At 50.7% G+C, this 26,859-nt stretch overlaps 11 protein-coding genes across 11 annotated transcripts; 5 read left to right on the top strand and 6 right to left on the bottom strand.

The window, feature by feature from the left end:
• Positions 1-240: 240 nt before the first annotated feature.
• On the bottom strand, positions 241-1,671 carry glfB (uncharacterized protein; the record flags this gene model as incomplete). Its single annotated transcript, XM_056913927.1, has 4 exons — positions 241-1,017; positions 1,085-1,308; positions 1,379-1,446; positions 1,544-1,671. The coding sequence occupies 4 exons, from the start codon at positions 1,669-1,671 to the stop codon at positions 241-243; spliced, it is 1,197 nt and encodes a 398-aa protein (XP_056762776.1).
• A 3,613-nt stretch (positions 1,672-5,284) lies between these two features.
• N7458_010544 (protoporphyrinogen/coproporphyrinogen oxidase) lies at positions 5,285-7,334 on the top strand (the record flags this gene model as incomplete). Its single annotated transcript, XM_056913926.1, has 5 exons — positions 5,285-5,424; positions 5,503-5,572; positions 5,703-5,783; positions 5,876-6,226; positions 6,321-7,334. The coding sequence occupies exons 1-5, from the start codon at positions 5,342-5,344 to the stop codon at positions 7,332-7,334; spliced, it is 1,599 nt and encodes a 532-aa protein (XP_056762775.1). The 5' UTR covers positions 5,285-5,341.
• A 2,453-nt stretch (positions 7,335-9,787) lies between these two features.
• Positions 9,788-10,587, bottom strand: N7458_010543 (MARVEL domain-containing protein; the record flags this gene model as incomplete). Its single annotated transcript, XM_056913925.1, has 4 exons — positions 9,788-10,004; positions 10,053-10,187; positions 10,278-10,378; positions 10,444-10,587. The coding sequence occupies 4 exons, from the start codon at positions 10,585-10,587 to the stop codon at positions 9,788-9,790; spliced, it is 597 nt and encodes a 198-aa protein (XP_056762774.1).
• A 1,689-nt stretch (positions 10,588-12,276) lies between these two features.
• N7458_010542 (GFA family protein) lies at positions 12,277-12,746 on the top strand (the record flags this gene model as incomplete). Its single annotated transcript, XM_056913924.1, has 2 exons — positions 12,277-12,351; positions 12,423-12,746. 2 exons carry the CDS (start codon positions 12,277-12,279, stop codon positions 12,744-12,746), a joined length of 399 nt encoding a protein of 132 aa, XP_056762773.1.
• Positions 12,747-13,538: 792 nt separating this feature from the next.
• Positions 13,539-14,567, bottom strand: N7458_010541 (ATP-binding protein; the record flags this gene model as incomplete). Its single annotated transcript, XM_056913923.1, has 1 exon — positions 13,539-14,567. The coding sequence occupies one exon, from the start codon at positions 14,565-14,567 to the stop codon at positions 13,539-13,541; it is 1,029 nt and encodes a 342-aa protein (XP_056762772.1).
• A 576-nt stretch (positions 14,568-15,143) lies between these two features.
• N7458_010540 (uncharacterized protein) lies at positions 15,144-15,599 on the bottom strand (the record flags this gene model as incomplete). Its single annotated transcript, XM_056913922.1, has 1 exon — positions 15,144-15,599. One exon carries the CDS (start codon positions 15,597-15,599, stop codon positions 15,144-15,146), a length of 456 nt encoding a protein of 151 aa, XP_056762771.1.
• Positions 15,600-16,883: 1,284 nt separating this feature from the next.
• N7458_010539 (class I SAM-dependent methyltransferase) lies at positions 16,884-17,702 on the top strand (the record flags this gene model as incomplete). Its single annotated transcript, XM_056913921.1, has 1 exon — positions 16,884-17,702. The coding sequence occupies one exon, from the start codon at positions 16,884-16,886 to the stop codon at positions 17,700-17,702; it is 819 nt and encodes a 272-aa protein (XP_056762770.1).
• A 536-nt stretch (positions 17,703-18,238) lies between these two features.
• On the bottom strand, positions 18,239-19,069 carry N7458_010538 (uncharacterized protein; the record flags this gene model as incomplete). Its single annotated transcript, XM_056913920.1, has 1 exon — positions 18,239-19,069. One exon carries the CDS (start codon positions 19,067-19,069, stop codon positions 18,239-18,241), a length of 831 nt encoding a protein of 276 aa, XP_056762769.1.
• Positions 19,070-19,429: 360 nt separating this feature from the next.
• On the top strand, positions 19,430-22,387 carry N7458_010537 (PDPK1 family serine/threonine-protein kinase; the record flags this gene model as incomplete). Its single annotated transcript, XM_056913919.1, has 2 exons — positions 19,430-21,973; positions 22,034-22,387. The coding sequence occupies 2 exons, from the start codon at positions 19,430-19,432 to the stop codon at positions 22,385-22,387; spliced, it is 2,898 nt and encodes a 965-aa protein (XP_056762768.1).
• A 1,564-nt stretch (positions 22,388-23,951) lies between these two features.
• On the bottom strand, positions 23,952-26,009 carry N7458_010536 (Zn(II)2Cys6 transcription factor; the record flags this gene model as incomplete). Its single annotated transcript, XM_056913918.1, has 3 exons — positions 23,952-24,819; positions 24,871-25,399; positions 25,466-26,009. The coding sequence occupies 3 exons, from the start codon at positions 26,007-26,009 to the stop codon at positions 23,952-23,954; spliced, it is 1,941 nt and encodes a 646-aa protein (XP_056762767.1).
• A 368-nt stretch (positions 26,010-26,377) lies between these two features.
• N7458_010535 (uncharacterized protein) lies at positions 26,378-26,797 on the top strand (the record flags this gene model as incomplete). The annotated part of the gene is made up of 4 exons (XM_056913917.1): positions 26,378-26,413; positions 26,467-26,484; positions 26,541-26,652; positions 26,718-26,797. The coding sequence occupies 4 exons, from the start codon at positions 26,378-26,380 to the stop codon at positions 26,795-26,797; spliced, it is 246 nt and encodes an 81-aa protein (XP_056762766.1).
• Between the last annotated feature and the right edge of the window lie 62 nt (positions 26,798-26,859).

Raw genomic sequence — 26,859 nt, 5'->3', positions numbered from 1 at the left:
CAGGAAGAGAAGATCCAAGTGACAAGAAATTTCTAGATGCAACTATGCCCTCTCTCCCTTCTTTTTGGTAACAGTGGTGGCACAACAATCCCGATACTCCCACCCCCGAAAGTCCATTCAAAAGATTTCGACAAGTCAATCAAATCACCAGCCCTTCAATATCCTCGGTTATGGGATGCATATGCATTTCAGCAGATACGGAGCGACACCCGGAGAGATAATGAGGGCCTGTCTAGATGTTTAAGCATTGCCGGAAGTAGCACCGCCCAGCATGCCCTTAACGCGGTCGACCTGACCCGGAGCGTAGCTGGGAGCCAAGGAGCCCACGAAGAGGAAGAAGATGAGGGCGGCAGCACCGAAGATGATGAACTTGCGCTGGGCGGGGTGGGTGTTGCCATATTCGGCCCAGGCACGGTTGGCCTGGCCAGTGTACTCGCGGATCTTGTCGCCGCCGAGCTTGTAGTAGACAAGACCGACGAGAGCCAGCGAGTAACCGAAAAACTGCAGGCCTGTGACGGGGGTGCTCCAGATGAACATGGAAGCAGCCACCAGCAGGATATCCTTGAGGACACCGCACAGGGTCATGACCAGAGACGATGTCTTGCCGATCAGGAAGACCACGGAGACGTTGAGGAGGAAGGCCACCATAGCGTTAGCCAGCAGGACCCAAATGCCGACTCCATAGATGTGGTCCAGAGTCAGGCGGGGGAACTCCAGGAAGAGAGCGACAAGGCCGTTCATGACGGCGCAGATGGGTGCAAAGTAGTACAGAGACACCATGGGGTCCATCTTGTACTCGGCGGAGCTAAGCAGACGCTGGACCATGACCAGACGAGTGGCCTCGAAGACGATACCACCCAGCTGGAACAGGAAACCGACCAGGACAAACTTGATCTCACCAAAGGAGGCAATGATGACACCAAGGACAATGATGGAGACGTTCCCAAGGGTCTTGTAGTTGACGGGAGCCATGCCCATGCCCCAGGTAGCGAGCAAGACCGCAACGGGAGTGGTAGCCTATACGGGCAGAAAACAATTAGTCCTAGAACTTGCCGTGGCGTGTAAATTCGCAGAAAACACATACCTTCAGCATCTGGATGAAGGCAACGCTCAGGTACAGATATGTCATGTTACCGCAGATCAGACTCAGACTGAACATCAGACCAATGGGGACAATTGCGCGGAGGTAGACACGGCCCGTCATCTTGACAGACTTGCGGCCGTCGAGAACGGTGGTGAAGCGGGCCAGAAGCTGGGTCATGATGGTCGCAAAGGTCAAGTGCCATGTTGTCAGAACGACGGGGAAGCCTATAGAGATCGAGCACAATAGTCAGAAACGCAAGTCGAGTTGTCGCGTGAGAAGGACTCGGGGACTCACGGAAGTTGGCGTAGTCGAGAAGATGCTTGTTGAATAGGATAACGGAGGAACTAAGAGTGATCCAGACACTGTGCGAATTGGAGGTATTAGCCCATGATGCCGTCTTCTCCAGGTTCCTGCCATTCTTCTTGAACTCTTTTCCTGGGGCGAGTTTCCAAATCTCACCTCACATAGACAGCGGGATGCAATGCAGCCTTGGGAGGCTCCTGCTTCTCAGCCGCGGGATTCACGGTGGGCAGAGTCTCGCGAGGAGTCTCGCCAGAGGCGCGGACCTTCTCGCCTTCGGAACTCATGGTGGTGAATACTCGAGTCTGGTCGGAGAGAAACTGTCGGAATTCAAAGGGCCGGGGCCGGGTCAGGCTTCCTTGGCTAAAGGCGGAGGAAGCCACGAGGGGTAGAGAGAACGGGGGGAGATTAAAAGGCGATAAGGGACACTGAGGAGTGTCGGAAATTGGTTAACGAGAGTGTGATTGGAGTTGGACCCAAAAAAAAAAAAATAAGTGACGAGGAAAAGAATGCGCCAACACAAAAAAGGTTCTAACGAGCGTGGGGGAGGACGATGAAGAAATGATGATGGCAGAGTAGCGGAGCAGGTGAAGGGATGGAATGAAGTACGTACTGTAAATTTTGGGGAGCGAAAAGAAAGGATTCGGGTGGACTCTCAGAACCACCGGTTAGCAGTCAGCAGTCGAGTTGTGGCACGAGAGAGTGAGCTGGAAAGAAGATCTGGACCTGGGAAATGAAGTAAAATGAGGGCACTTGTTTAGTTGTAAAATAACCGTCGCGAAAAGGCTCCGCTGGGGAGTCTCCGCTGCAAACAGAGTTGGGACTGTTGACCCCAAAACGGGGGGTACAATACCCAGGAGGGTTGACGAGGCTCGTCCGGTACAAACGGTGACGGTGGCGTAAGAGGCCACCTGGACTGAATTGGGAACGGTGATCAAGTAATAATACTGCGGGACCGCGTAATGGAAATACCAGGACAGCTCGTACGCAAAATGCAGACGACTCGTGGCCACTTCTTGTCAACCTCGACCAATCAGCTTGGCCACCCTCACCCACGCTCCAATGACTCGCTGGGTCCTGCTCACGACTGGATTCTTATTTGGTCTTTTAATACCATTCGTCCTGTACATTGTGCCTCAAATTATCAATAACTAATCATGCTGCTTGGATTCTTAACGCTATTCTTAGATTGGCATATTTTATGACAAGGACAGCCGATTAGTAACTATGTACTCCGTACTCCGTAACTAACGAAGTGCAGGCATTTCTTGAAACTCCTATCCTCCCCAATGCGGCTATTCAAGATCAGGACCTTCGATACGAGCACCTCCAAAACAACAAACAAATGTAACCACCCTTTCCCCCCCACCTCCTTCTGTCCTCCACCACGACGCATTGGTTTGAGATAGAGAGACCACCACGGGCCTCGGCCAGGCAAAACACTTGCTGATCCAAATTACATAGTCGGTCCAAAGGTTTGACAAGAAGGCGGACATTACGCAAGCAGCTCTTAGTCCTGACCCACCGGGCCCGCGTTCAGCGACCCTCAGAGCCATTTGTATCCGCCTTGGTCCCTTACGGGTGGAGAATGCGGCGATCGCCTTGGGAGGCTGTGTCTGACGCCATTGTCCACCCCATCCAGGGACTCGGCTCCACCATCAGGGGGTGGGAAAAAGGGAAAAGGAAAAACCAAAGAGGCAAAGAGCCAACAGGACCAACGGAGGCTAAGAAGAAGCAGCAAACCGGTGCCTGGTAAGGCCCGGGGAACGAGGGGAGCGCCGATAAGTGGAGAGTTCCAAAATCTCTTTTTGCCCCCTAGCGATGAAAAGAAGCTTTTTTAACTTTTTCACGCCAGATGCCAGGAAGGCCCTGCAGCCTTCCATCATGAAACCCTTTTCTCCGCCGGCTACGAGTGGTCGCACATCCCAGTACCAACCCGTTTGTCCGTCCTTCGTATGCTGAAAGACCCTACAGACTGGGAGGCCATGGCTCCAATGATTTTGTGAGGGGCCAACGACTGCTGCCTCAAGTCAAGAACTTCTCGGGCAACTTTGTCGATCAATGAGATCGGAGCCCGGTTCTTGACTGAGAGAAGATCCTCGTTAGACTTCCCTTCTTTGGTAGGAACGGACGGTCCATCAGTGGACCCCTACTTCGTCCACGCAGCGCATACGCCCGCCGTGGTGCTGCTCAGTGTCCTGATCTCTCGGAGACCGCTGGACGATCGTCCTGCGGATGCTGGTCCGCAAAGGGTTCAGGGATCGCGTCTGCAGAAGGAAATAGATGTACAAGAAGAAAGAAAAAAGAAACCTTGTACCAGGCCTTTTCATTAGAATCAATGCATAGAGGTTACGCAAGCTGTAACACTCGAAGGAGTCTAATCAAACAACAGGACTCTGTACTTCTGTGTACTCCATATAGGTGACCGGATACTCCTACAGTATTACCAGCATCTTTTCCATACATTCAGGTCATCAAGTCCACGTCAAGATGGCAACAGCCGATACTAGTCGCCGTCTCACATCCACTTGATGGACCCCAAATTTCTCAAACCAGAGCTTAGCGGTCCCTCCCAAACGTGCCAAACGACATCGGTGGCGTTTTTAGCCCGTCGAAGGACCGATCGGGAATCGTTCCTCGTTGCTTCGGTTCCTCCCCTTGCCTCTGCCGCGAAAAGAGAAAATAAAATCTCTAAAAGTACAGTAGGTCGCCCCTTGATCACGATGCGAATCAAATACCCCGAGATAGGAAGCTGATAACAGCATTCCTGATTCGTGCCGAGACCCTGAAATCTGCTGCCCTGGCCGAGGGGATTGGTGAATTTAGCCGGATGTAGAATGGGATTGTACTTAGTTCGATAGGGAACAAGCAGTGACCAACACATGGAATTCCTTTGGTTGAAGGATTCAAATGGTCATGATAAGCCTTCGCCTTCACTCGAGGCAGATGAGACCCAACGATGTTGCCTGGTCTGTGATAGAGTCAATAGTTTACACCCCAGGGTCTGGAAGGTGGCGCTGTGATGGCGAATGAGATGATCACTAGGAAGACTTGGCACTCAAATAAAAACATTTCATTTGACGCAAGAATCAAAAGAAAAGGGGCGACAATCAAAATTCCATCCCCAAGCCTCTCGGATCAAAGCGTACGTGTTGTCGTGTTCCGATGTATTGTTGACCACCATAGCCGATGCCAGATGTCTCCCCTAACTATGGGACAGCCCTGCTGTTCGCGGCAGCCTGGACCATTGAGGATTCCTTTCTGGACAATGCGATCGTTATCAGAGGCGTCTGGACTGGGCGCTGGCTGCATTCATAGACTGTGATAAGGAAGAGAAGAGAATCGGAGGGGAGATTGGTCTCTACGAGGACATACAGTCATTTTTGTAGAGATGATTTCGAGATGGAATACCAAACAAGTAATAAAGGGAATCAACAAGGGCATCTGATCAATCAGATGCATGTCAATTGCATAGTCTCATGTTGATTCCATGTACAAAATGAAAAGGATCAACCATTGGTGGTTCTATCGATTTCTTCTGAAGTACTCTCCATCGTCCTCCAGGCTCTCGACACCAAAAGGTACACCTGAAACAGGCACGGCACCCCACTCGCGACACCGCTGGAAACGCTGGAAACGCTGGAAACTGTGGAAAGTACCGGGTCCGTCTCCATGCCCCCTTAACTGAGCCCGCTCATTGGGTGCCCCTTTAACCTCGCGCGGAAACACGACGGGCTTCTGGACGTGCCCAAGCCCCCACTGCCCAGTCCGTTGAAGTATCCACAGCCCAGAGCCCCGGCCACAGACCAGCCTGCGGTCCCACGGTACACTAAACTGCTGGTCGTGTCCTCCCACTTTCCTCTTCTCCATCTTCTTCCTTTATCATCCTCCCTCCTTCTCCCCTCCCTCTCTCTTCGCCAGTGTCTCGCAGTTTCTCTGCTGCTACGGCTTTCTCTTATGCTGAACATCGCTCGCCGAACTTTTAAACGCGTGCCCAGCTTCCAGGACCTCCTTCAAGGCAGGATGACCCACCCCGACATGTAAGGATTCCTCGTCTCGTCTCCCAAGACATCCCCTCCGCCTCCATTGAACATCACCAAACTGACTGCGCAACTTAGTACTGTTGACGTTCTCGTCATTGGTGCTGGCCCGACTGGTTTGGGTGCGGCCAAGCGTCTCAACCAGATCGTAAGTCTTTTTCCTCTCGTCGTGAACTCGGCGGTGAAAGGCTCCCCCTCTCCGTCCCCGGAAAAAAAAAAATAAAGGGGTAGATGGAGGGGTAGCGCGTGAATCACACCCAACTGACACAATTGAATAGGATGGCCCCTCTTGGTTGATCATCGACTCCAACGAGATCCCCGGTGGTCTGGCTTCCACTGATGTGACCCCTGAGGGCTTCGTATGTTTACTTCCCCGTCCCTGGGCGACAGCTCCGCTTGTGCTCCGCAAATCGAAACATCCACTGACTTGAGCCTCTTTCGTTCCCTCCAGCTGTACGATGTCGGTGGCCACGTTATCTTCTCCCACTACAAGTACTTCGATGACTGCATCGATGAGGCCCTCCCCGAGGAGGATGACTGGTACACCCACGAGCGTATCTCCTACGTCCGCTGCCAGGAGCAATGGGTCCCCTACCCCTTCCAGAACAACATCTCCATGCTTCCCAAGGCGGAGCAGGTCAAGTGCATTGACGGCATGATCGATGCTGCTCTGGAAGCGCGCGTTGCCAGCACCAAGCCCAAGAACTTCGACGAGTGGATCGTCCGTATGATGGGTACTGGTATTGCCGACCTGTTCATGCGCCCTTACAACTACAAGGTCTGGGCCGTTCCCACCACCAAGGTAAGCGACAACAATGGAATCCCCCTCAGGATTATTCTGGCCTCCCTCCGTCTTGCCCAATTTCGCAGGCTAATGACCCTTCCCTCACTTTCAGATGCAATGTGCTTGGCTTGGTGAGCGTGTCGCTGCCCCCAACCTCAAAGCCGTGACCACCAACGTTATCCTTAACAAGACCGCCGGTAACTGGGGTCCCAACGCTACCTTCCGTTTCCCCGCCCGCGACGGTACTGGTGGTATCTGGATCGCCGTTGCCAACACCATCCCCAAGGAGAAGACTCGCTTCGGCGAGAAGGGCAAGGTCACCAAGGTGAACGCCAACAACAAGACCGTCACTTTGGCCGATGGCACCACCATTGGCTACTCCAAGCTGGTCTCCACCATGGCTGTCGACTTCCTGGCTGAGGCCATGGACGACAAGGAGCTGATGCCCCTGACCAAGCAGCTCTTCTACTCCTCTACCCACGTCATCGGTGTTGGTATCCGTGGCTCTCGTCCCGAGCGCATCGGTGACAAGTGCTGGCTGTACTTCCCCGAGGACAACTGCCCCTTCTACCGTGCCACCATCTTCTCCAACTACTCCCCCTACAACCAGCCCGATGCCTCCAAGAAGCTGCCTACCCTCCAGCTGGCTGATGGCTCCAAGCCCAGCAGCAACGAGGCCAAGGAGGGCCCTTACTGGTCCATCATGCTGGAGATTTCTGAGTCTTCCATGAAGCCCGTCAACCACGAGACTCTCTTGGCCGACTCCATCCAGGGTCTGGTCAACACCGACATGCTCAAGCCCGGCGACGAGATCGTCTCTACCTACCACCGCCGCTTCGACCACGGCTACCCCACTCCCTCTTTGGAGCGTGAGGGTGCCCTCACTCAGATCCTGCCCAAGCTGCAGGAGAAGGGTATCTGGTCCCGTGGTCGCTTCGGTAGCTGGCGCTACGAGGTCGGCAACCAGGACCACTCCTTCATGCTGGGTGTCGAGGCTGTCGATAACATTGTCAACGGTGCTGTTGAGCTGACCCTCAACTACCCCGACTTTGTCAACGGTCGCCAGAACACCGAGCGCCGCCTGGTCGATGGTGCCCAGGTCTTCGCCAAGAAGGCTCAGCAGTAGATATTTTGTCGCTTTCTTCTCCATCTCACTGTCTTCTTTTTTCTTCTTTCATTTTTTGGTACACTTGCACGAGATCACACTGTCACGGGAAAAATACACATGCAAAGGGAGCATCTGAAGCGACATCTGGGAGATGATCTTTGTTGGCGTTTCATGTGATTCTATCCTATATCTCTCTCTCCTTCCATTTCTTCCCACGCTCTATTCACCTTTCTTCTCCACATCTTTTTCTCCGCCTCATCTTTTTCCCTTGTCACCTAGAGCTGGACGTTGCTTGTGAACCTCTTTTCTCGATACACACTTTTTTAGACTTGCTTGATATGGTGATATTGCTCTAATTGAAGCCTGTTGATGAACATGGATGTCATGTCTCCTATTTAATTTCTTGTAGGTAACAACTACTCCGTCCTCGGTGACCACTTTTCCATATGACATGTATACCGAGCGTCAACGTCGCATTCAGTATTTTGTGTACGGCGAGGCATTTTATCTCCCATCTCACTGGTCCCAATTGACGCGACCTCCACTTTATCTCGCTGAAACATGTCTCGCCACGCAGCAAAGGACGAAAGATCAGCACGAACTACTGTATCATCGCATCCTGCAGCCATCAACGACCACAACCAGCTCCTCTCCACAAGGATCAATACACCTACATACTGTAGCCATTAGCCACCAATTAACCTCCCCTTCACACTCCCCACTAACGCTTATCACACTCTCCTGGTCTCCCCTCCCCAAGCCAACCAAAACAGACGAAGACGTGGCCAGCCCGCGCCATGGTTCGACTGGTTCGACGGGAGATTGGGGTGGCGTGTACTATGTGGACCCCCACGAGAAAACTAGCGGTGGAGCTGAGGTACCCTCCAATCGTCTGGCAGGCCTGAAAATGTGGCTGGCCCTCAAGACAGGATGGGAGTCTGTGAGGGGATAAGGGCTGAGAATGGCGTTGGTACGACCGCGTTTGAGGGTGGATTTGGGACATAATCTTGAATTGAGAGTTTGGAAAGGGACGGGGACCTGCGAACGCTACCGTGGCTTTTGTTGGGTAAGTAGGGGTTTGTTGCTATCTATAGATTACAGTTGCACTCTTGAGAGGACTTTTGAGTGGAGGGATGTGGACGGTTTTTTCCTGCTTGAATTTTGGGTATGTCGGTCATCATTAGTGTTGCAGTTGCAGATTAAGGTGAAATTTTTTGGCGTAACGGCTTGATCCAGGACGCGTGGTAAATGGCAAAGTGGCAATGAAGTATGACTTGCTTAACCGAAACGAGGAGCCTCGCTTGTACGTAGTACGGCTAGATTATTAAATGAAAGTTCTTGTCGTCGGCATGCCGGAATCTTAAAGGCTGTAACCTTAAGGATTATTCTCCGTACTCCGTGCAAAGCAGTAGCTTAGCGGTTGCCACTATTTCCAGGATGGTCTTGTATCCCGTCGAGTAACATGCCCTGGTGGCTTTCAATACTGCTGTATTCATCAGTATTTTATCAGTCTGCCATGAAAAGTTTCAGCCACTGGCTTTGGAGCTTACGTTGCGGGCGGCAATTAAAGATAAAGTTACCGACGGCTAATCCCCTTCCTTGTTAGTGATGGATATCGTTCAATACGTTGCTTCCTCGGCCCTTAATTATTCGCTGTCGTTAATTCCAAGGTGCATCGTCATGCCGCAGGACAATAGCAAGCCTCAATGATTTCCGACGAGAGGCATAGAGGCATCATGATCTCACTGTTGCCTCTTGTTGTGTCAAATAATCCTTGGAATCTCATAACCTCTGCATTCGATTTGCGGGAGTGCAAGGATGGGTGATATGGCACGCTTAATTGATGATGGATTTAGCTAAGTTTTTCAGGAGAGCCTTAAGATATAGTCTTCTTCTCTAGATACCAGAAGCAATCATGAGCTGTCACCCCAGTATGCCACAGACTTGAAATCCCTCGTCGACCAGACATAACCTTCCCTTGGTGATGACCTGATCTCCGGCGAACAGATCTTATTCACTTGCGAGAAGAAATTTTCGATATAGGTATGAGCGACCAATTATGGTGGAGAACTTCGAAAGGAACTTGTAACATTCTGTTGAGGGTCCTGCCGAAGTGACCGCTCAGATTATAGTTGACTAAATGTACAGTTCTTGTAAGATTCTCCTAATGCGGGAAGGCAAGCACAGGAGTCTGATCAGGTAAGAATGTCTGGTAGTAGAACTATTTTTAAATAAACTTGAATCACATTCGTGTTTGACCGGAACGACATTCCTTTCGACTTGGATGACAATCTTGTGCGAGGCTGCGAAAAACGATACTCGGTAACAAACGACACCATTAATCCCCTACCAAAAGAGTCTCGAAGAAGGAAGAAAAAGCCACAAGCCTAGAAGATTCCTGCAGACCAAGATCCACTATTCGCTCGTATACCTTAATGGTCCGGCGTGATAGGCAACGGAGACGGCTGGTATCAAACTTGAGTGTGCTCGCCATTAACGGCTGGTGCACGTTCCGTGCGAGTGCCTGTAGCAGTTCCATAATCATTTTCTTGTCCGGGTTGATTCGGTTTCTCGGGGTGGGTAATTGCAGGTGTTGCCCAAGAATCTCGGCTATAGAGATATATATTCAGGGTTTCCAGACACAAGCCACAGAAGGTCCAGAAGCTATTTGAGAAGATATGAGGATGTCTGCTCATAAAATTGGAAAGGAAGATAGGGACTCGAGTGGTAACTCACAACGTCAGGAACGTGAAGGCTTCAACAGAATTCCTCCTCCTGCATGCATTGCTTACGGTCCAACTGAAGTAAGCACACCCAGAAGCACCGAAGGCATTATCCGTTTGGGCAACAAAGATGAATGCTGTTAGCCATCTAAATATTTCAGAAGAGAATCAGTTTCAAGTAGCCCGAGTAGCTATTACCAGAGATTAAAAAGGTAATAGAAAGAAGGGTCTGACATACAGCGCATAAAAGACTATGTCCAAAGGAAGCATGTAACCACGGTTACGATGCATGCATGAGGTGAAGAGGGAGGGAATATAAAACGCTGTAGTGAGAACCGCCTATGCGAGCAGAGTCAGGGTTACTCAAGTAGTCAAAGAGTATCTATCAAGGCTCAAATACTCACAATAACCAGAGTGAAGACGGCCCGATAGCCCTTCACGTGAGAGACCACCCATGCAGTAAGGGCCATAGTGATTACTGCACAGAGCCATAGCAGCAGGCGAATCGAAAAGAGAAACGGCCGAAGAATTTCTGCGTGATCCGACATGATTGAGTATACTAGACAGTATTGTCTGAAAGGATGAAACTTGTTGCGAGAAAAGGATCGTTTTAAAAACATCGCTTTAAAACAATCTACACTATCAAGTGAGAAGTCCCAAGTCAATGACGCTATTAAGACGCTCTATATCCGGGATAAGCTAAGTGTACCTGTTCCCAAGTTTTGAGCTACCTGGTGATAGGTAGTTGATAGTCAGAATTCTGGTACACCCTGTAGTTGACCAAGTTCGGCCTAGCTGTTGTATATCAGCTGATTGATCGCTTCGAGAGCTAGAGACATTGGATGGCCTGTCTTTGGCAAATTGAATTCTAAAATACATCGGCTGCTTGTGGGCCTTTGGAATTGGAAACTAATATATTCCTCTTCGATCTTTATTTCAAACTGAACATACAAATCAGAGGGCGCTTATCCGGGAAATTTAACATTCATCACTGGTCAGTACAAAGTCACTGAGATACACATCCAATAGACCAAACACTATCGCATTTCTTTAGAGAAAACGACAAATTTTACTGATACCCTCAGAATTACCTTGAGCTTTGGCCAGATTCCTATCGACATTTTCCACCAGTACGATCGCTCATCCAGATAATTGAGCTCTCCAGTGGCGGTTTGTTTGCTACCAAGGCACCATGCCGACCAATGAGCATAATGAGCCCGATAATCATGATTCAGTGGCTAAAGCTCATCAATTGGCTCCAATGGCTAATCTAACTAGAAGCGGGGTATGTTCGCTTCGTAGACAAAGGTCGAGCTCTTCCTCCATTTTCCTAACTTCTTTGGAGAGGGAGTCGTGATGGCGACTCTCACCACGCCGGAAGCGTCGGGAACACGGAAGCCCGTCACTATATTCCCAGTCTTCCTTCTTGATAGCATGTACTACTACTGAAGTTATTTCTTAGAATAATTAGAATAATTATCAATCAATTTTATCTGAGAGGTTTTGAACTCAATCAAGGTCTTTCACGGCGTGCTAGCCCCTAATTTCAGAAAGACCGTTATACATGTACAATCATATTACCATTCCCCCTGCACCAACTTCCGCTCGTTTTAGCTAAAACGGTTGACATACTTGTTAATGAATCATCTTAGGTTCACGATCCTATTAATTTTCCCAGAGAAACACCACAAGTTCAATCATATCTACGCGTGTCCGAGGCAGATCAGCTCACCCACTCTCGAGAGATTCATCCTACCGTACAATATTTTCTCCGCATGCTTCGGCCGAGCAAAGGTGTTGATGATTCTTGCTGGTTTTTAGCCACCAGACTTGTGTCCGCAGAGGATGAATGTAACTATGAGCATAGTCATGAAATTGATCCAGAGCAGGTATCTTCTTTTCATTCCCTTTTCGCCTCAGATATGTGCCTTTCATGACTAGGGGATTTCGCAGCTTTTTACGGGGTGTCATCTGCAAATTGCGCCACAACTCTGAATATTTTGGTACCCCCCAAGGGGCTAGGACGGAACGCGGGGTTTAGACCAGCAGAGGCGTCAGATCACTCGGATGGAGGGGTGGTTAGACCTTCAGCATCTACTGTAGAGCATTGGTGGTACCGTCAATGACATCATCACTGACCGCGAGGCAGTCAAATGTTCTACCTATATTCCAATGTATGTCGACGGACAGTTTCATGTAATAACATCTTGAATAATCATATCCTCGATAAGGTCAACATGTTAACCGGTTCGTGTCTCTGCGCCGTGAACAAATATACGGTCACGAATGAGGATGTTGCTGCAGCCAGGAAGGTGAAGAATCCATACTTCCGAAAGAAGGTGATGAGATTCCTTTCTTATCTAATCATTTGTCTTTCCACTAGATAACATGTCACTGTGCCCGCTGCCGCAAGATCAGCGGCGGATACACTACTACCAACCTTATCCTGCCAAAGACGAGCTTCAAATTGACGAGCGCATCGACGTGGCGCTCTGTGGTTCCGGGTCTATCAAACAATTGCACCAGCACTTTCAACGCAGTCCTGCCAGGTGATAAACATGGACACATCTGCTTTTGCCGCCATTGTGGGTCGGTGATCTATCGCGAATCTGAAATGCAGGGATTCAGTGGCCTTGTTTTTGTACCAGTGGGTACGCTCGATGACATTGACTCGGTCAGTAATTTGCGAGAGGAAGAATGGTACTGAAACACTATTGAGAGCACTTGTATGGAGCTCTTTCTTGACTATACCATCTGTTCCATTTACATCAGGGAATTATCGTGGTCAACAGACTAAGCTTGACAAATTCAATGGTTATCGCAATCAGATACTTCACCAATCATTTATCTGTTGTTGATCATGTCTTAAATTGTCGGTTGTAACTCGGTCCAAAACAGCTCAGCGCACTTACTGGTCTATCTTTGTAGATTATTCATGATCTATTCAGAACGATACAGAATATGCGGTGTCTTTTGAACTGAAGGTCTCCAACACTTTGGAATCACTAGATCTATTTATAGAGAGTGACCACAGCTGTGTAACTAGACATTCTCAGCCTCAAGTAATCGCTAATTGTATACTCGACCAGGTCAACATAGATGTGCTACACTGCGTGACGTATGTTTTTTATTCCCAAATGGAATACTGTGATACAAGATAGACAGCGAGATCAACCCGAGGTTGATAATAACGATTCTGAAGAAGGGAAAGTACGAGGTACAGGATGCCGCCGCAAGGAGAAGCGTTGCTGTGGAATTTGTGGAGCAGAATAACCATGGATATGTCAATGCCGGTTATGGATAAATTTGAAGCCACGCACAGAAACAGGGACTGCCCTCATTGCTTTCATAGGACTATGAAGTTTTGGCGATGAGACCAAGGCATTCGTGGCAAGAGTGGGGAGATGTAGCTAATTTCGAACACTGCTATATTTTCAATTTTTCCATATACTTGGCTATGATTGGTGTCGTATGGTTCCAACCAGTGAGATGCTCCTTCTCATCTCCCGGTCTCCCATGCATCATCCGCTAGGATGTTTTGATGCCCAAGAGATATAACGTCCACGGTGGCGAGTAACAAGGTTTCTGTCAATGGAAATTTCATTTCAGCAGCCAGACTAAGCGCCAAATGAACCGCATTCTTAATTTGTCTTCCATTCAGTTGCTGCTCTGCAAGTCTGTGATAGTCGATATCTGAGGATACCTGAGTAGGAAGTCTCTCGATATGACTTCTCCAGATCTGCGCCCACGCATCACGGTCAAGCGCCTCGTAGCGAAGAGCAACGGCGATCCGACTCTCGAATGCCGGGTCAATCGTTCGAACGCGGTTGGTCGTGAGAAACAATATTCCGGGGTGGTACTCGAGAATGCGGAGCACAACGCAGACCATCGCATTACGGATTAGGTCAGAGTTGCTGCGAGTCTCCAAAAAGACATCTGCTTCATCCAGCACGGCCAAGGCGTCCCACTCTGCACATAGTTCGAGAACATCTGATAGTCTGCGCTCTAGGTCTTCCGGTGTCACGCCGAGCTCACCCATAGTGACGTAGTATAGTGGGCGATGAAGGACATCTGCAATGGCTTCAGCCGTCAGAGTCTTTCCAACACCTGGAGGCCCATGGAGAAGGAATATTTTCCCGCCCTGCTTCCCGCTAATGACATCTGGTGCTTGAACGGCCGTTCCATGGCGAACAACAGCGCGGATAAGTTCCTTGCACTCCTGCTTGAGGACCAAGTGGTCAAAAGCCTGATCCTGAAATTCGATAGTCGATAAACCGTCAACGAGGACGCGGCCCCAAGCCGTGGCTGTAAAACTAAAGCCGACAAGCGCGGGCCAGCAGTAGATGACGAACTCGGGAGGCACAGAGTCCCACAAGATGAGCTGATCAGTCTCAAGAGTATCAAACCGGGAGCGCTTAGAGAGCCATTGCCTGTAGCGTCCCGCAAGCTGTATGATAGACAGGGTTGTCTCGTCAACTCCCTGGCAAGGGTAGTGACCTAGTGATGAACCTCGAGCCACGTCAATCATGATACGGCCTCTGATCAGAGAGAGTGAATGATTTGTAGCCTGCGCCGTCCCGGGCGTATCTCGTCTGGATCGACTCGTATGGACATGGAAGGAGTTGGTGCCATAACCAAGGTACTTCGCCCCTCCGCTCGCTTCCCACGTGCTTGAAACATTGGGATCTCGCTCTCAGTGACGCGCTGGTAGGAGAAGTCGGCCAGACTGCGACAACGTACTCCGCTCCAAGCAGGTAGAACTTCCGAGAATGATGCCACCGAGAAATGGTCGCCCACAAGAACCCCAACCTCCATAGTGACGTGAAAGTGTTTTTGTGATCCAAATAGCGTACGACACTCTTCGTAGAATGAGTCCGTCACACAGTATACGCAAGGCGGAGAGCCAGGAACAGCCGTACATTTCACAGGAGTCTCCGGCTTGAAAATCTCTCCCAGTCCATCAAAGGCTACCATTCCACTTGCGATCAGCTTTTGGGCTGCATGAATGTCTTTCTGGAAGATCGATTCAAGTTGACAGATTAGCAGTGAGTATGACAACGTGGATTGTCTCAGATTCAGCATCCGGACGGAATCCAAAGCCAGATTACAAGCTCAAGGTATGACGACGCCAGTATTGGAGGAACTCATCGGTATGGGACAGCATGCCCGAGTTGTAACGCTCTATCGCGTGGCGCAGGCATCTAAAGCGCCCAAGTATTAGGAAAAGCTTGTTGGCAGCAACCTTGCGAGACTGAAGAGCTCCAACATATTGAGTGATAACAGTTCGAAGCCAAACGCTTCCCTTTTTCTCTTCCAGCCTTGAGAAATCGAACTCTATTGTCTCCGGGTAATCTCCAGTCGATGAAAAGATCGTCACATTGTTGCTCTTGAAATCAGTTTGTTCAAGTGTTTGCCCGCCAGAGAGACTATTGGGAGCAGGAGGAGAGTGTACAGGAACGGAGGTAGAAGAAGAGTGAGAGGTTGATTGGAGAGAAGCAGGCGGAGGAGGTGGTGGAGGAGGAGGTGCAACTGGTTTGGAGGGTTGCGTAGTAGAGCTCATTTTGATATCTCGATGACCCGATGACCGGGCTTGACTTTCTCAATTGTGTTGATACCGAAAGTCTCAAGATATGAGAAGTAAAGTATCTTTATATAATTGCACAAGGTCATGGCCGGATCTTGTAGACTTCCAGCTGCCTAATCTGGCATATCAACCGATATTTCACCGCTAGAGTGGTCACATACAGCATGATGCGGTTAGAACGACCGTTATGGAAAGGGAAACCTTCTCCGAAGGCTTCCAACTCGTTGAAGGGATGTTGATATCTTGTTGTCAAGCCAAATACAGGAACCTGAAGGCTTGGCATTCACGGAGCCGGAGGCTTTTATCTTCCGCCTCGCTGGAAAAGGATAACCAATCAACATCTCAAAACTACAAGCATCGCGAGAAACAAAAGCTGGAAGAGACTGTCTACAGTATTATATCGACGTATGTAGCCACTGAGCGACCACATGAATACACTGTCCAGATCACTGAGCATAAGCCCGTATTGACCTTCACTCGATGAGCCTAAGTCTAATCGGCGGCCAGACAGGGGAGCTCTTCCTGGCGAATATGAACCGGTGTATAACTGTATAGAGATGCATAATTCTGTCTAATCATGTGATCCAACCCTTTCCATGCGGAAGAACCTGAATGCCTAATAAATTCAGGCATCGGGCAGGCTCAGTCGTGGACATGTTAAAAATAGGGTCGTGACAATTGTGAGGCCGCGTCAGTCGCTGCGGCGGCAAATTGTGGGCCAAGGCGGTTGTCCTCCGCCCGCGAACTATACATAGCTTGGACTGGTTGGATCAATGTTTCAGCCTAAATCTAGATTCACAGAGACGCAAGACGCACGTACAGAGGACTATGCATAGTATCTAGGCAGCCTGAGACAATCAAGTATCGGATCAGTTTTGTCGTTGTAGAAGCGGGGAGGAGATGGTTGTAGCACATGGGGAATTGAGCCTGAGGCTTGCTTACCTGACCAACTACGTTCCTATTCCAGGAGTCCTTCTTATATGGAATGGCTCCATGATTTGATTGGTCAACTCTTTCATATTCTATCTACAGCTTTCTCAACTAACATTATCATTGTCGAGACGAGCGACTGCTCATCTTTATCCTCACACGATGCAGCTCAACGGAGCGGGCACCGAATAGGGAAAGTCCATCGCGGATATCGGGACTCGTACCCCTCCGTCACAAACGACTCCATCTTGATATAAGATTCAGTCGCTCCCAAACTTCAAGCTTCACATCCAAAGCTACTGCGATACCCCGGAACCACTTGACCTCAAGATGCATTCCGGTACCCAGAATATCTATGATGACCCCGGATTCTTCGCGGAATACAGTACACTGCAGCGATCCCAGCAAGGGCTCGCGGGTGCTCCAGAATGGCCATCCCTACGCCAAATGATCCTCAGCTCATCCAGCAACACCCTCCCACAATCCCGAGTTCTTGATCTGGGTTGTGGATACGGCTGGTTTGTCCGCTGGGCCCGCGAAAACGGGGCCAGCTACGTCAAGGGCGTGGACATTTCAGAGAAGATGATCTCGAAAGCAAAGTCATTCGACACGGATGCCACGGACGCACCTACGGCTGAAGTCTGCTACGAAAGACAGGATCTTGAAACCATCATTCTCGATGAGGATGCTCATCGCGAGTCCTACGATCTCGTGTACAGTTCGTTGACATTTCACTATATCGACGATCTGGGTCTGCTGCTTCGGCAGATCCACTCTTCTTTGAAGAAAGGGAATGGGTCTGCGAATGGGAAATTGGTTTTCTCTGTGGAGCATCCGATCTATTCTGCGCCCGTCCGGCCTGCGGCGGATTGGATTGATGTCAAGGTTGGTGAGGAAGAGAGCAAACTGTGGCCGTTGAATTCGTATAGCGAGGAAGGATTGCGGGTTACGAGTTGGCTGGGTACGGATGGGGTGAGGAAGTATCATCGGACGACGGAGACATATGTCTCGTTATTGTTGGAGAATGGGTTTGTCTTGACTGGGTTGAAGGACTGGGCCCCTTCGAAGGAGGATATTGCTGCGCATCCCGAGTGGAGTGTCGAGCGTCACCGGCCCTTCTTTTTACTGCTCGCGGCGGAGGCTCGATGAAAGATATTTACTTTTCCGAATGGATGATCCTAATGAGCAAGTGAACAATTGAGCAGTAAGCAAGTGCATGTGAGAATGTTGATATCTTGGCCCAAGCTAAGACTGGTGGTCAGCTCGATCCGCTGTAGAAGGACAAGCTAAAGTATGAGAGTAGCTGAGTCGAGCTCTAATAAAAGAGCAGGAAAAGACATCATCTTTCCCGCAAAATGGTCATTGAATGTCAGCAGGAATGATGCGTGCGTCTCTCAAGCGCAGACCGCGCGTAATCCAGGCCGCCGCGCCACCGCCAGAGAGTTAGACACACTTTTGATCCGCACAGAAAGCTTCGAATACCGATCAGCTGGGAATGGCGTCAAAATATTAGACAGTATCCGCCGCAGGAGGCGAAACCGTGGTGTCGGCCAAGCCTGCCTCGTAACACTCTGTAGACGCTAAAGCTAGGTCCCGCTGCGGAACAGGGTTGATGGTCAGATCTGGAAAGGCACTGGGCGACAGGCGGGAAGACTGGGAGGTGGAAAGCCGCGACTCAACCTTGTTTAGAGTGGTCCATGCATCCTGGGGATGGCCACGACGGTGATTTTCTGCGCGAGGGCCTGGTTAGTGACTTTATGCTTCGCGGAGAGATAATGATCATCACCCTGGAAAGTTTGGCGTCGAGGGATCGCAGAGGACGGACCATTCTTGCGGCTTGGGGATGGGAGAATGCGGCGATCTAGAAATTCTTGCGGTGGAATGGTCAATTCGGTTCTAGGAGACGAGGGCGAGGCCTCTCGAAGCCGGGAAGCTCGAGTCTGCGGGATGTTATGAGATGATATCAGTTGGGCCGTGGCAGCAGCAGTGGGAGCCCGGTTTGGGTCAACAATAGTTCGGTGGGTCGAACCAGTCATCATGGAAGCAGGGAGGGCCGCTGGGTGCATCCGAGCTGCCATCAAAGAGGAGTGTGTCATACCCCCAGTCGAGTCATGTAGAGGACGCTGTTGATCGAGCTGACCGGCAGGTTTGCTCAACGAGGAGTGTTGTTCCTCAGAGGTGGGAGCGGGATCTCGTTCAGCATAGTTCTGGTCCGCGTCCTCCAGGCTCAGGTGGTTGATATTGACTGGGAGGGACCGAGCGAAGGTCCGCTGCAGGTGGAATTGTAGATCATCTTCGGTCAGCGGAATGACAGTTGGCGGACGCCTCAGCATGGTTGCTGGTTTGAACTCTGGTGTCTTGGTGGGTTGGGCCGAAGGTCGATGGGGTTGCACGATCATGGATACAGAGAGGAAGGCAAGGGCGACAGGACCAGAGCATTCGGCCTGCCTTTGCCCTGCGTATTCAGTGATTGACCGGTCAGTCAAAGACGAACGTCTCCAAAGGATATGAGACATTATCCCAGGAAGCACCATGTCATTGCTAAAGGACGAGTCTGGGGTGATCCCGTCTCTCGTATGCATCTTCCTGGAGTAGGTATAGTCGTGATGACGACGCCGAGCAATCTACTACACTCGTCGAACGTTCCCATCATCACCATCTAAATGATGTAGCAGTAAATACTATGCGATAGAATGACATCTTCCCTGAGAATATAGAATTATCGCAGATAGGCCAAGAATTCCTTTTTTGCGTAGCGCAGATATCTCCCTCTCGTCGTCTGTACACTTCGTATTTACTCGGACGGAGTACGGAGCTACTCGCTTCTCCAGGCAGTCTCCATTTCTGCAGGCCAACGAGCTATAATTAACCTCCTGATGCACAGAACAGGTAATCCTAATCCAGTAGCTCCTCGCCATTCTCCCCAAAAGCTGTCCATCGTATGCTCCGCCCCCCTCGAGACTAAACCCGATTTCCACCACGGAGAGCCTCTCCTGTTGATCCTCTTCCTCCTCCGCCCCTCTCTCTTTCTTACTTTCTTACTCTGCTCACGATTGTTCGCTCTTCCTCCCGTCACTCTCTTCACTCGCTGGTCCTTCTTCATCCACTTCATTCCTCCTTTCTCTTACGAATCTCTCGCTGGACCATGCCTCCGCGGTGTCAACGTTCGCCGTCTTAGTCCGTCGGCTGCCTCTCGTTTCTTCCCCTGGCGACGCTCCCTCCCCCCACCCCCAATCTCGACGAGTTCTCTCCTCTCCGACCAACAAACACACCTCCCATCTTCAATCTCACCGGTCGCCCGTCCCCCGCCCGGCATGAACGGAGACCTCAGTCTCTCCCAGTCGCTGGGAGGGCTCCGAATTGCGAACCCGGACGATTCCCCTCTCCAATCTGAGGCCAGTCCCGTTCCAGTGGCTCACCCGGACGGTTCGGTGTCAACACCTCCACAAGTTCCCGGACCGCTCGACGAGCGCCCAACAACCTTTCCTCCGGCGCCTCTCGACAATCCCCCGTTAAACGAGAATCGCTCCTCCGTCATCTATCCAGTCTCTGATCCCTCCCAGTCCACGTCGGCCACCCATCAGCACTACTCTACGCAGCAGTTCGGCACGCCCCCAAATCCGAACCGCCCCCTTTCCTCCGTCTACACCAACGGCTCCGTCTCGTCCCTTCTCCCCCGGGATAACTCCTATCGCATCCGAACCGATTCCGGTGCCTCATCTACATCAACCTCACATTCGCGAGTAGACACCCGCGGCGGGTCGGCAGCTTTGCAAGCGGGGGTTTTGGCGCGCGACAACTCACACAGCGATCGCTCCTACCGGACAGCTCAAATTCCGGCCAATGGGCCGGCAGTGATACGGCAGTCGTCTCGATCGCATGCCCGCGGTGGAACTACACCTCAAATGTCGCGTACGCCCTACGCTATGGAGAACGGTCCCGCGCCCAGCAGTGAGGATTGGCAGGACCGTGGAGCTGCGGTCGCGGTGAGACAGGAAGTCGATGCCAACGGGAAGACGGTCGCGCGGTATATCAAGAAGGGTGTGCGAGATTTCTCATTTGGAAACACGCTCGGCGAGGGATCCTATAGCACGGTGGTATTCGCGACAGACCGTCAGACCTTGAAGGAATACGCCATCAAGATTCTGGATAAACGACACATCATCAAGGAGAAGAAGGTCAAATACGTCAACATCGAGAAGGACACGCTGAACCGCTTGACCGACCACCCAGGTATCGTCCGTCTCTATTATACCTTCCAGGATGAGCGATCACTCTACTTCGTGCTCGATCTATGCAAAGGAGGAGAGCTTCTAGGGGTCTTGAAACGCATGACCACTTTTGATGAAGAATGTACGAGGTTCTACGGTGCCCAGATTCTCGACACGATAGACTATATGCACAAACGCGGCGTGATTCACCGCGATTTGAAACCCGAGAATGTGTTGCTGGATCACCAGATGTATGTGAAGATTACCGACTTTGGAACTGCCAAGATCCTCAAGACGCGACGACCAGACGAGAGCCAGGTCTCTATCCCACAGCTTGACTCGACCGAGGTCCCCGAAGAAGAACGAGCAAGCTCCTTTGTCGGCACTGCCGAGTATGTCAGCCCAGAATTACTGGTCGACAAGAACGCCTGCAAGGCTAGTGATCTGTGGGCGTTTGGGTGTATCATCTACCAACTGTTGGCTGGTCGTCCGCCGTTCAAGGCGGGCAATGAGTACCAGACGTTCCAAAAGATTGTCAACCTGGACTACGAATTCCCTATCGGATTCCCCGCGGTGGCTCGCGACCTCGTTGAGCGTCTTCTTGTCCTCGACCCGGCTCGTCGTCTACAGATTGAGCATATTAAGAACCATGAATTCTTTGACGGTATCTCATGGGGCCCAGAGTTGTGGAAGCAGAAGGCACCTCGATTGAAGGCGTACGTGCCTCCAACACGTGAGCCTATCAAGCTGAATGGCGGCGAAGGGGGTGACAGCTTTCCTCCCGTCATTTCGACTGCGCCCTCAAATGCGACAAGCAATAATTCGCGGGCACTCCCCCGGGTGGTCACTGAGCTGCCACCTCCCAGTCAATTGGATATTGAGTGGTCTCCGGTGTTGAGCAGAACGAACGAAAGGATTTTGAAACTCGGGAACATGACAGTCTTATCCTCACCCGCGTCGCACAGTCCGACATCGAAGAATGGCAGTGGCGAGAGTGAGGCTCCTAAGAAATTCTCACGATTCTTCTCGGGGTCAGCCACAAAGAAAAAGTCGCGATTGGTTATGGTCACTTCCTCTGCGCGGATTATTCTGGCCGCAGCTGGTGGTGATGAGAAAAAGGCAAAGACAGAGATTTCGCTGCTTGCGCCGGGGACGCACTATCGGAGCACAACGGATGCCAAAGGTCACTCCTCATGGATTGTCGACACGGTATGTCATTGACTGAACAGGACCTCAACGCTGAAATTAAATCCACTAACGTGATTACAGAGAGATAAACGCTTTGTCTTCGAAGATCCAAAACCCTCCTCCAGCAACATCGGAGCCACTGCGGTGTCAGCGCAAGAATGGCTGGATGCACTGGACCGGGCTAAGGAGATGGCCTCGATGCATCAAAGTGCCGGTCCTTACTCAGCCGAGGATGCCTTCCGCGACCTGTCATCCGGATTCTCCAGTCATGCCAACACGCTCGATCGGAGTACCGAGCTCCAGAATGAGAGCAATGTGCCCCCTCCAGGACGGAACCATTTGGTGAAGCATCAAGCCAACGATTCGGAATCGGTAAAGGGGAAGAAGAGATTCAGCCGGCGGCATTCGAAGAATGGTCTCGCCGCTGTTTTCTAAACATCGGTATTTACTAATCTCGCTCCGGCTTGTGCTGTAGGATGAGATTTCTGCACACAGTCGTAACGGGTTGAATATGAGTTGAACCTCGTTTTCTCGTCCATTTCCGTCTTAGGCATGCTTACTTTATCCTCGCTGTGTGCTACCATCCATTGACGGATGACTTTTCTTGACCGTCGAGTTCTCCACTCACCTTGCGCTATTTCCCTTTTTTATACTACCTCCACTGGTCTGCCCGTTTTAAGGGTACAGAGATCACGGTGTTTCCTTTGCATATTGGCTGCTCTACCCTTTGCATTTTACAGTGACGAGCGTGTTTTGTTCGTTTTTGGAATATGTTTTCTGCATTTAGAACTGGAAGGGAGCATGCGTGATTCATCTTTACTGTTGCTTTGCGTCTATTCCAAGTCTTCTTTTTCTGCGTCTCTCTTCTGTGTCTTCGCTTCCCTCCACAGTCAATTGTTATATATCCCTGATTTGATCTGAAGCATATTGTCGACAACCTCGCAACGCAGCTGGTCTTTTCCTTTATATTTCTTATCTTCCACCCCCTGTTTCTGCATCTGGCGATCTGGCTTCCTCTTTTATCTTCGAGATGTTGAGTGCTATCGGGTTATGTTGAGGCTACAGTAGAAAGCTGTTTGGCCATTTTACAGCGCAATTGTCTACCTGATGCTCTTTTCTCCCTCGCAGTGTGCCGTGCTCATCAGAGAATCCTAGGCAAATCTTTATCTTCTTTTCTTCCTTGCACTTCAAATTCTCATGTCACTTTCTACCCACCAACTCTCTTGCTTTCTATAGCACATTTTTACCTACTCATCCTTGATTTGGCTGAGCACCTTCATTGTGACTTTATTTCCACTCAACTTTTCAACAACTCTATCTCCTTTCTTTCACACACTTGACTCTTTCCTCATGTTTCCCTTTTTCCATCGTCTATCCTCTCGTCACAGATTATAGTCTGTGTTCAGTTTGGCTGAACTCGAAAATTGATATACCCGGCTTTTTTTTTCTTCTATCAATGAATTCTAGCGCTGTTGAACTGGTCGAATGGTCGTCTGGTCATTTGATTAAAAGCTAAATTTTTCCTGGCTAAGAAAAGGGAGCTTCCTGCTTTGATAGTATCCCATGGACTCTGCAAATTAAATCAGACATGCTGATCCGACGCTTAGGAAAGGCCGTTGAAAAGGGTGGGTCGTTGACACCTTTGTATGTGAAGCATACATAGCATGCCACATATGGCAAAGGCGAGGCCCAACCTTGGAACAACAATATGAATGTGAAATATTGAGATTCCAGGATTACCCTTGGTGTTCGAACGAAGGAATTACCGGACGGCAGCAACTTCCTTTGCATGATGGAATAGCCAGCGAGGGAAAATGCATCCAGTGATAATGCAATACGGTTATCAGATTATGTGAACCAAGAACTGTATCTCATAGGTTTCCAACATCTAGATCAGCATTCATCAGGTTATATACACTCATTAAGGATGAATAGTCAGACACAAACAAGAGCACAATGACAATCCCATCCCATTTTATACACAGAACTGCCTAAAGAATCAAATAAACAACCAGTCCAGGCGTGACTCATCCAGTTCATCGACCCAGTCAAACGTATTATCGTAATCATCATCGTCATCGTCATCGTCATTGGAATTGACATTAACCCCACCACCGTCCACAAGTTCATGCTCAAGCCCGGGAAACGGATTTGCGCAATTCTCGCGCCGCTTCTGATCGTGTTTCTGCCACATCAAACGCAGAACCCACGCGGCATTCTGGACATTAACGCTCGTCACGGCCTGGTAGAGTGCACCTAGTTTTTCGAGGACGAGCGGGCGATGCGATGTACGGCGGCACTCTGCGCCGGCAATAAATGTGGGCCATATTAGGCATTTGAAGTGTGGATCGGAGTAGGGCACGGAGCATATTTGATTGAGGAGGTCGCTAGCCACGGCTGAGTGGTCTGCGGGGAGCCCGACGTCCGCCCAGGGAGGGGTGTAGCCTTCGCGGGGGCGGGATAGCACGCGGCTGGTATAGAGGTAGACGGCGTTTTGGTAGGATTTAGCAAGGGCGACGCGGGTAGAGAGGTCGGAGAGGAAATGGGAGGTTTGCATGTGGTGGGCCCAGGCTACGGGGTCGAAGTCGCGGATACCCTGGAGGAGGGCGAGATATGATTCGAGGGAAAGGGGTTGGCCTGGCTGCATGGATGCTGGGAGGGCGGATGGTTGGGGGGTGGCGGTGGTGATTTCGGAGTCTGGATACCAGAGGGTGTGGATGAAGAAGATTACCTCTAGGAGGTAGGCCGGGCAGCCGACCCAAGAGGTTTCTTCGAGACGCTTGAGCATGGCTGGGCCCATGGCTGCGGAGTAGAATGGTTTGGAGAGGGCGCCTGGGCGGGCGAGGGTTGAGCCCATGATCTCCATACTGGTAAGAAGTTAGTTGAGTAAGTCGTGGAGGGCATTTGGATGTGCTTACATTAAGCAACCATCGATGGCAAAAGTTTCGAGCCCGTCAAGAATACCTTGGCCGAAGTTGTTCTCTGGCCTGTCTCTTAGGAGTTTCTTTGCGCCTTCAATATGATAACTCCATGCTCCACTTCCCGATTCGAAAATATCGACCAGGGCAAGCACAACAATAGCGGCCAGAGTTCTATCATCCTTTTGCATCACGGGATTCGAGAGGTCCTTGGACAGCTGATGAAGCGTGCGTTGCTTGAATTCAAGGAAGTGTTGGAATGCCCTAGAAGACGGCCGTCGATTGCCCGCTGGCGAGACAATCGTTTCGATGTCTTCGGGTGATAGAGGTGAGCCGCTGGTCAAGAGGTTGTTCGAAGACCAAGGCATCGGGGACGAGTCCGAATCCGACATCAACGAGTAGTGTAGAGCACCCATAGCGCATAGACCGTGTGCGAGAAGCGGCGAGTCGCCAACCAAGGAAATGATATCCCGCCAGGGGTTCTTGGACTGAGAATATACAACGAAGTCATTGGCCATATGTTGGTTGTCTAGAGCCGATATAGTCAGTAAAAAAGCTCGAGTGTAACACTATGACATGCATGAGGACAACATACAGTGAAAGAGATAGTATCGCGAGATTTGACTCATATCTTTGAACAACGGATCGACCAGTCCCCATGGGGCTGAAACGAAGTCCGCAGAGGCGGCCCGAGGAACTCGAACCACCCTGTTGTCCGGTTCATCTGTGGAACTTGACCCAAATATTATGTCTCCATCAGCACTTTCCGGTGCTGCATGTTCCACGATCTCTTGCACATAGGATTCGGATTCTGGGCTCGTGTGTGCACCAGAGCTCGGCGAGCTAGTAGCAGAGGACTGTTCGGCGATCGAAAAGAAACCAAAGCCAGCAGTATTTGTCGCCGGGCACATGTTCGCTTGCGTAGAGGCCTCGGCCTTTGAATCTCCGTCCGGTTTCTTGACATCGTCAAAGCTGCGACCCATCATCTTGCCCCGACTAGCCACGCCACCTTTCACCCATACCAGCGGCTTCTGATAGCCCAAACATTCTTTTCCTGCGTCGCGACACTTTCGGCAAGTCGGCAGGCCATTGTCGCAGATGATGCGACGGCGTCGACAGGTATAACAACCCTTGGTCATGATCGAAGCCGCAATAGTTGGAGATGTGAATTTCTAGAATCGTAGTTGAGGGAGCCTGGCCATTTGGAGAGTGCTTCCACGCCCCATCGCGGTCAGGAATTGGTTGAACGTCGGCAAGACCAGTCTGTCATTGCTGGACTCGAGTAGTGGGAGAGTTGTATCCGGCGAGCCAGCGACAAAGCATATTCTCCAGCTGTCAAAAAGTTGAGGTCCTGGGAAGAGTCAGCGGGCCCAGTCCCGCCGTGCCCGCCAGGAAATTCGGTGCGGGGCTTACCTAAGGACCAAAGGACCTTCTCCATGTTCTCCTCCGCAAGTACCGTCTTGAACCCATCTCTTGAACGAGTCGAGTAAGATCGCCACCTGTCGATATGGTTTTCCATCTGTTTGGGCTGCGGGCCCTGGAGGTAAGTCTATGCCGGGACTGTGGAGGTAGTGCTTCCTTGCTGACGGTCTGCAGGTTTGGTTGTACGGTCGAGTATGTCTCTATACCCATCATCATGACGAAGTCCCGGTTTCTGACCCTCCCTCCAGCTCATCCGAAGTCCCCTCTTCCATCAAATGGTCGGTCGCGTTCATCAACGCGTGGAACAGATTCGTCATGGTATCCCTCCGGAGCCATCACGGACAACCCTCGAGGACAGCGGTAGGAGTCCAGTCGCGAACTGCTTCCGTTCGTTGTGCAGTACAGCTGATTGATCATCATGGCAGGATCCCTCGTCAAGTTCGTCCGATACTTCAAGGAGGAAATTAAGGATCAGATGAAGGGCAAGCCGCCTAACAAACTATGACGCCCTGTCGATTCCCTTTCTTCTGCCGGCGTTTGGTAACAAAACTGCATGATACCCATCAA

This window comes from Penicillium daleae (genome assembly GCF_028827525.1).
Source record: "Penicillium daleae strain IBT 16125 chromosome Unknown utg000008l_segment0_segment0, whole genome shotgun sequence".
NCBI classification, from domain to species: Eukaryota; Fungi; Ascomycota; class Eurotiomycetes; order Eurotiales; family Aspergillaceae; genus Penicillium; species Penicillium daleae.
Note: the sequence above shows the minus strand (reverse complement) of the source record. Positions and strands in the feature narration are given on the sequence as shown.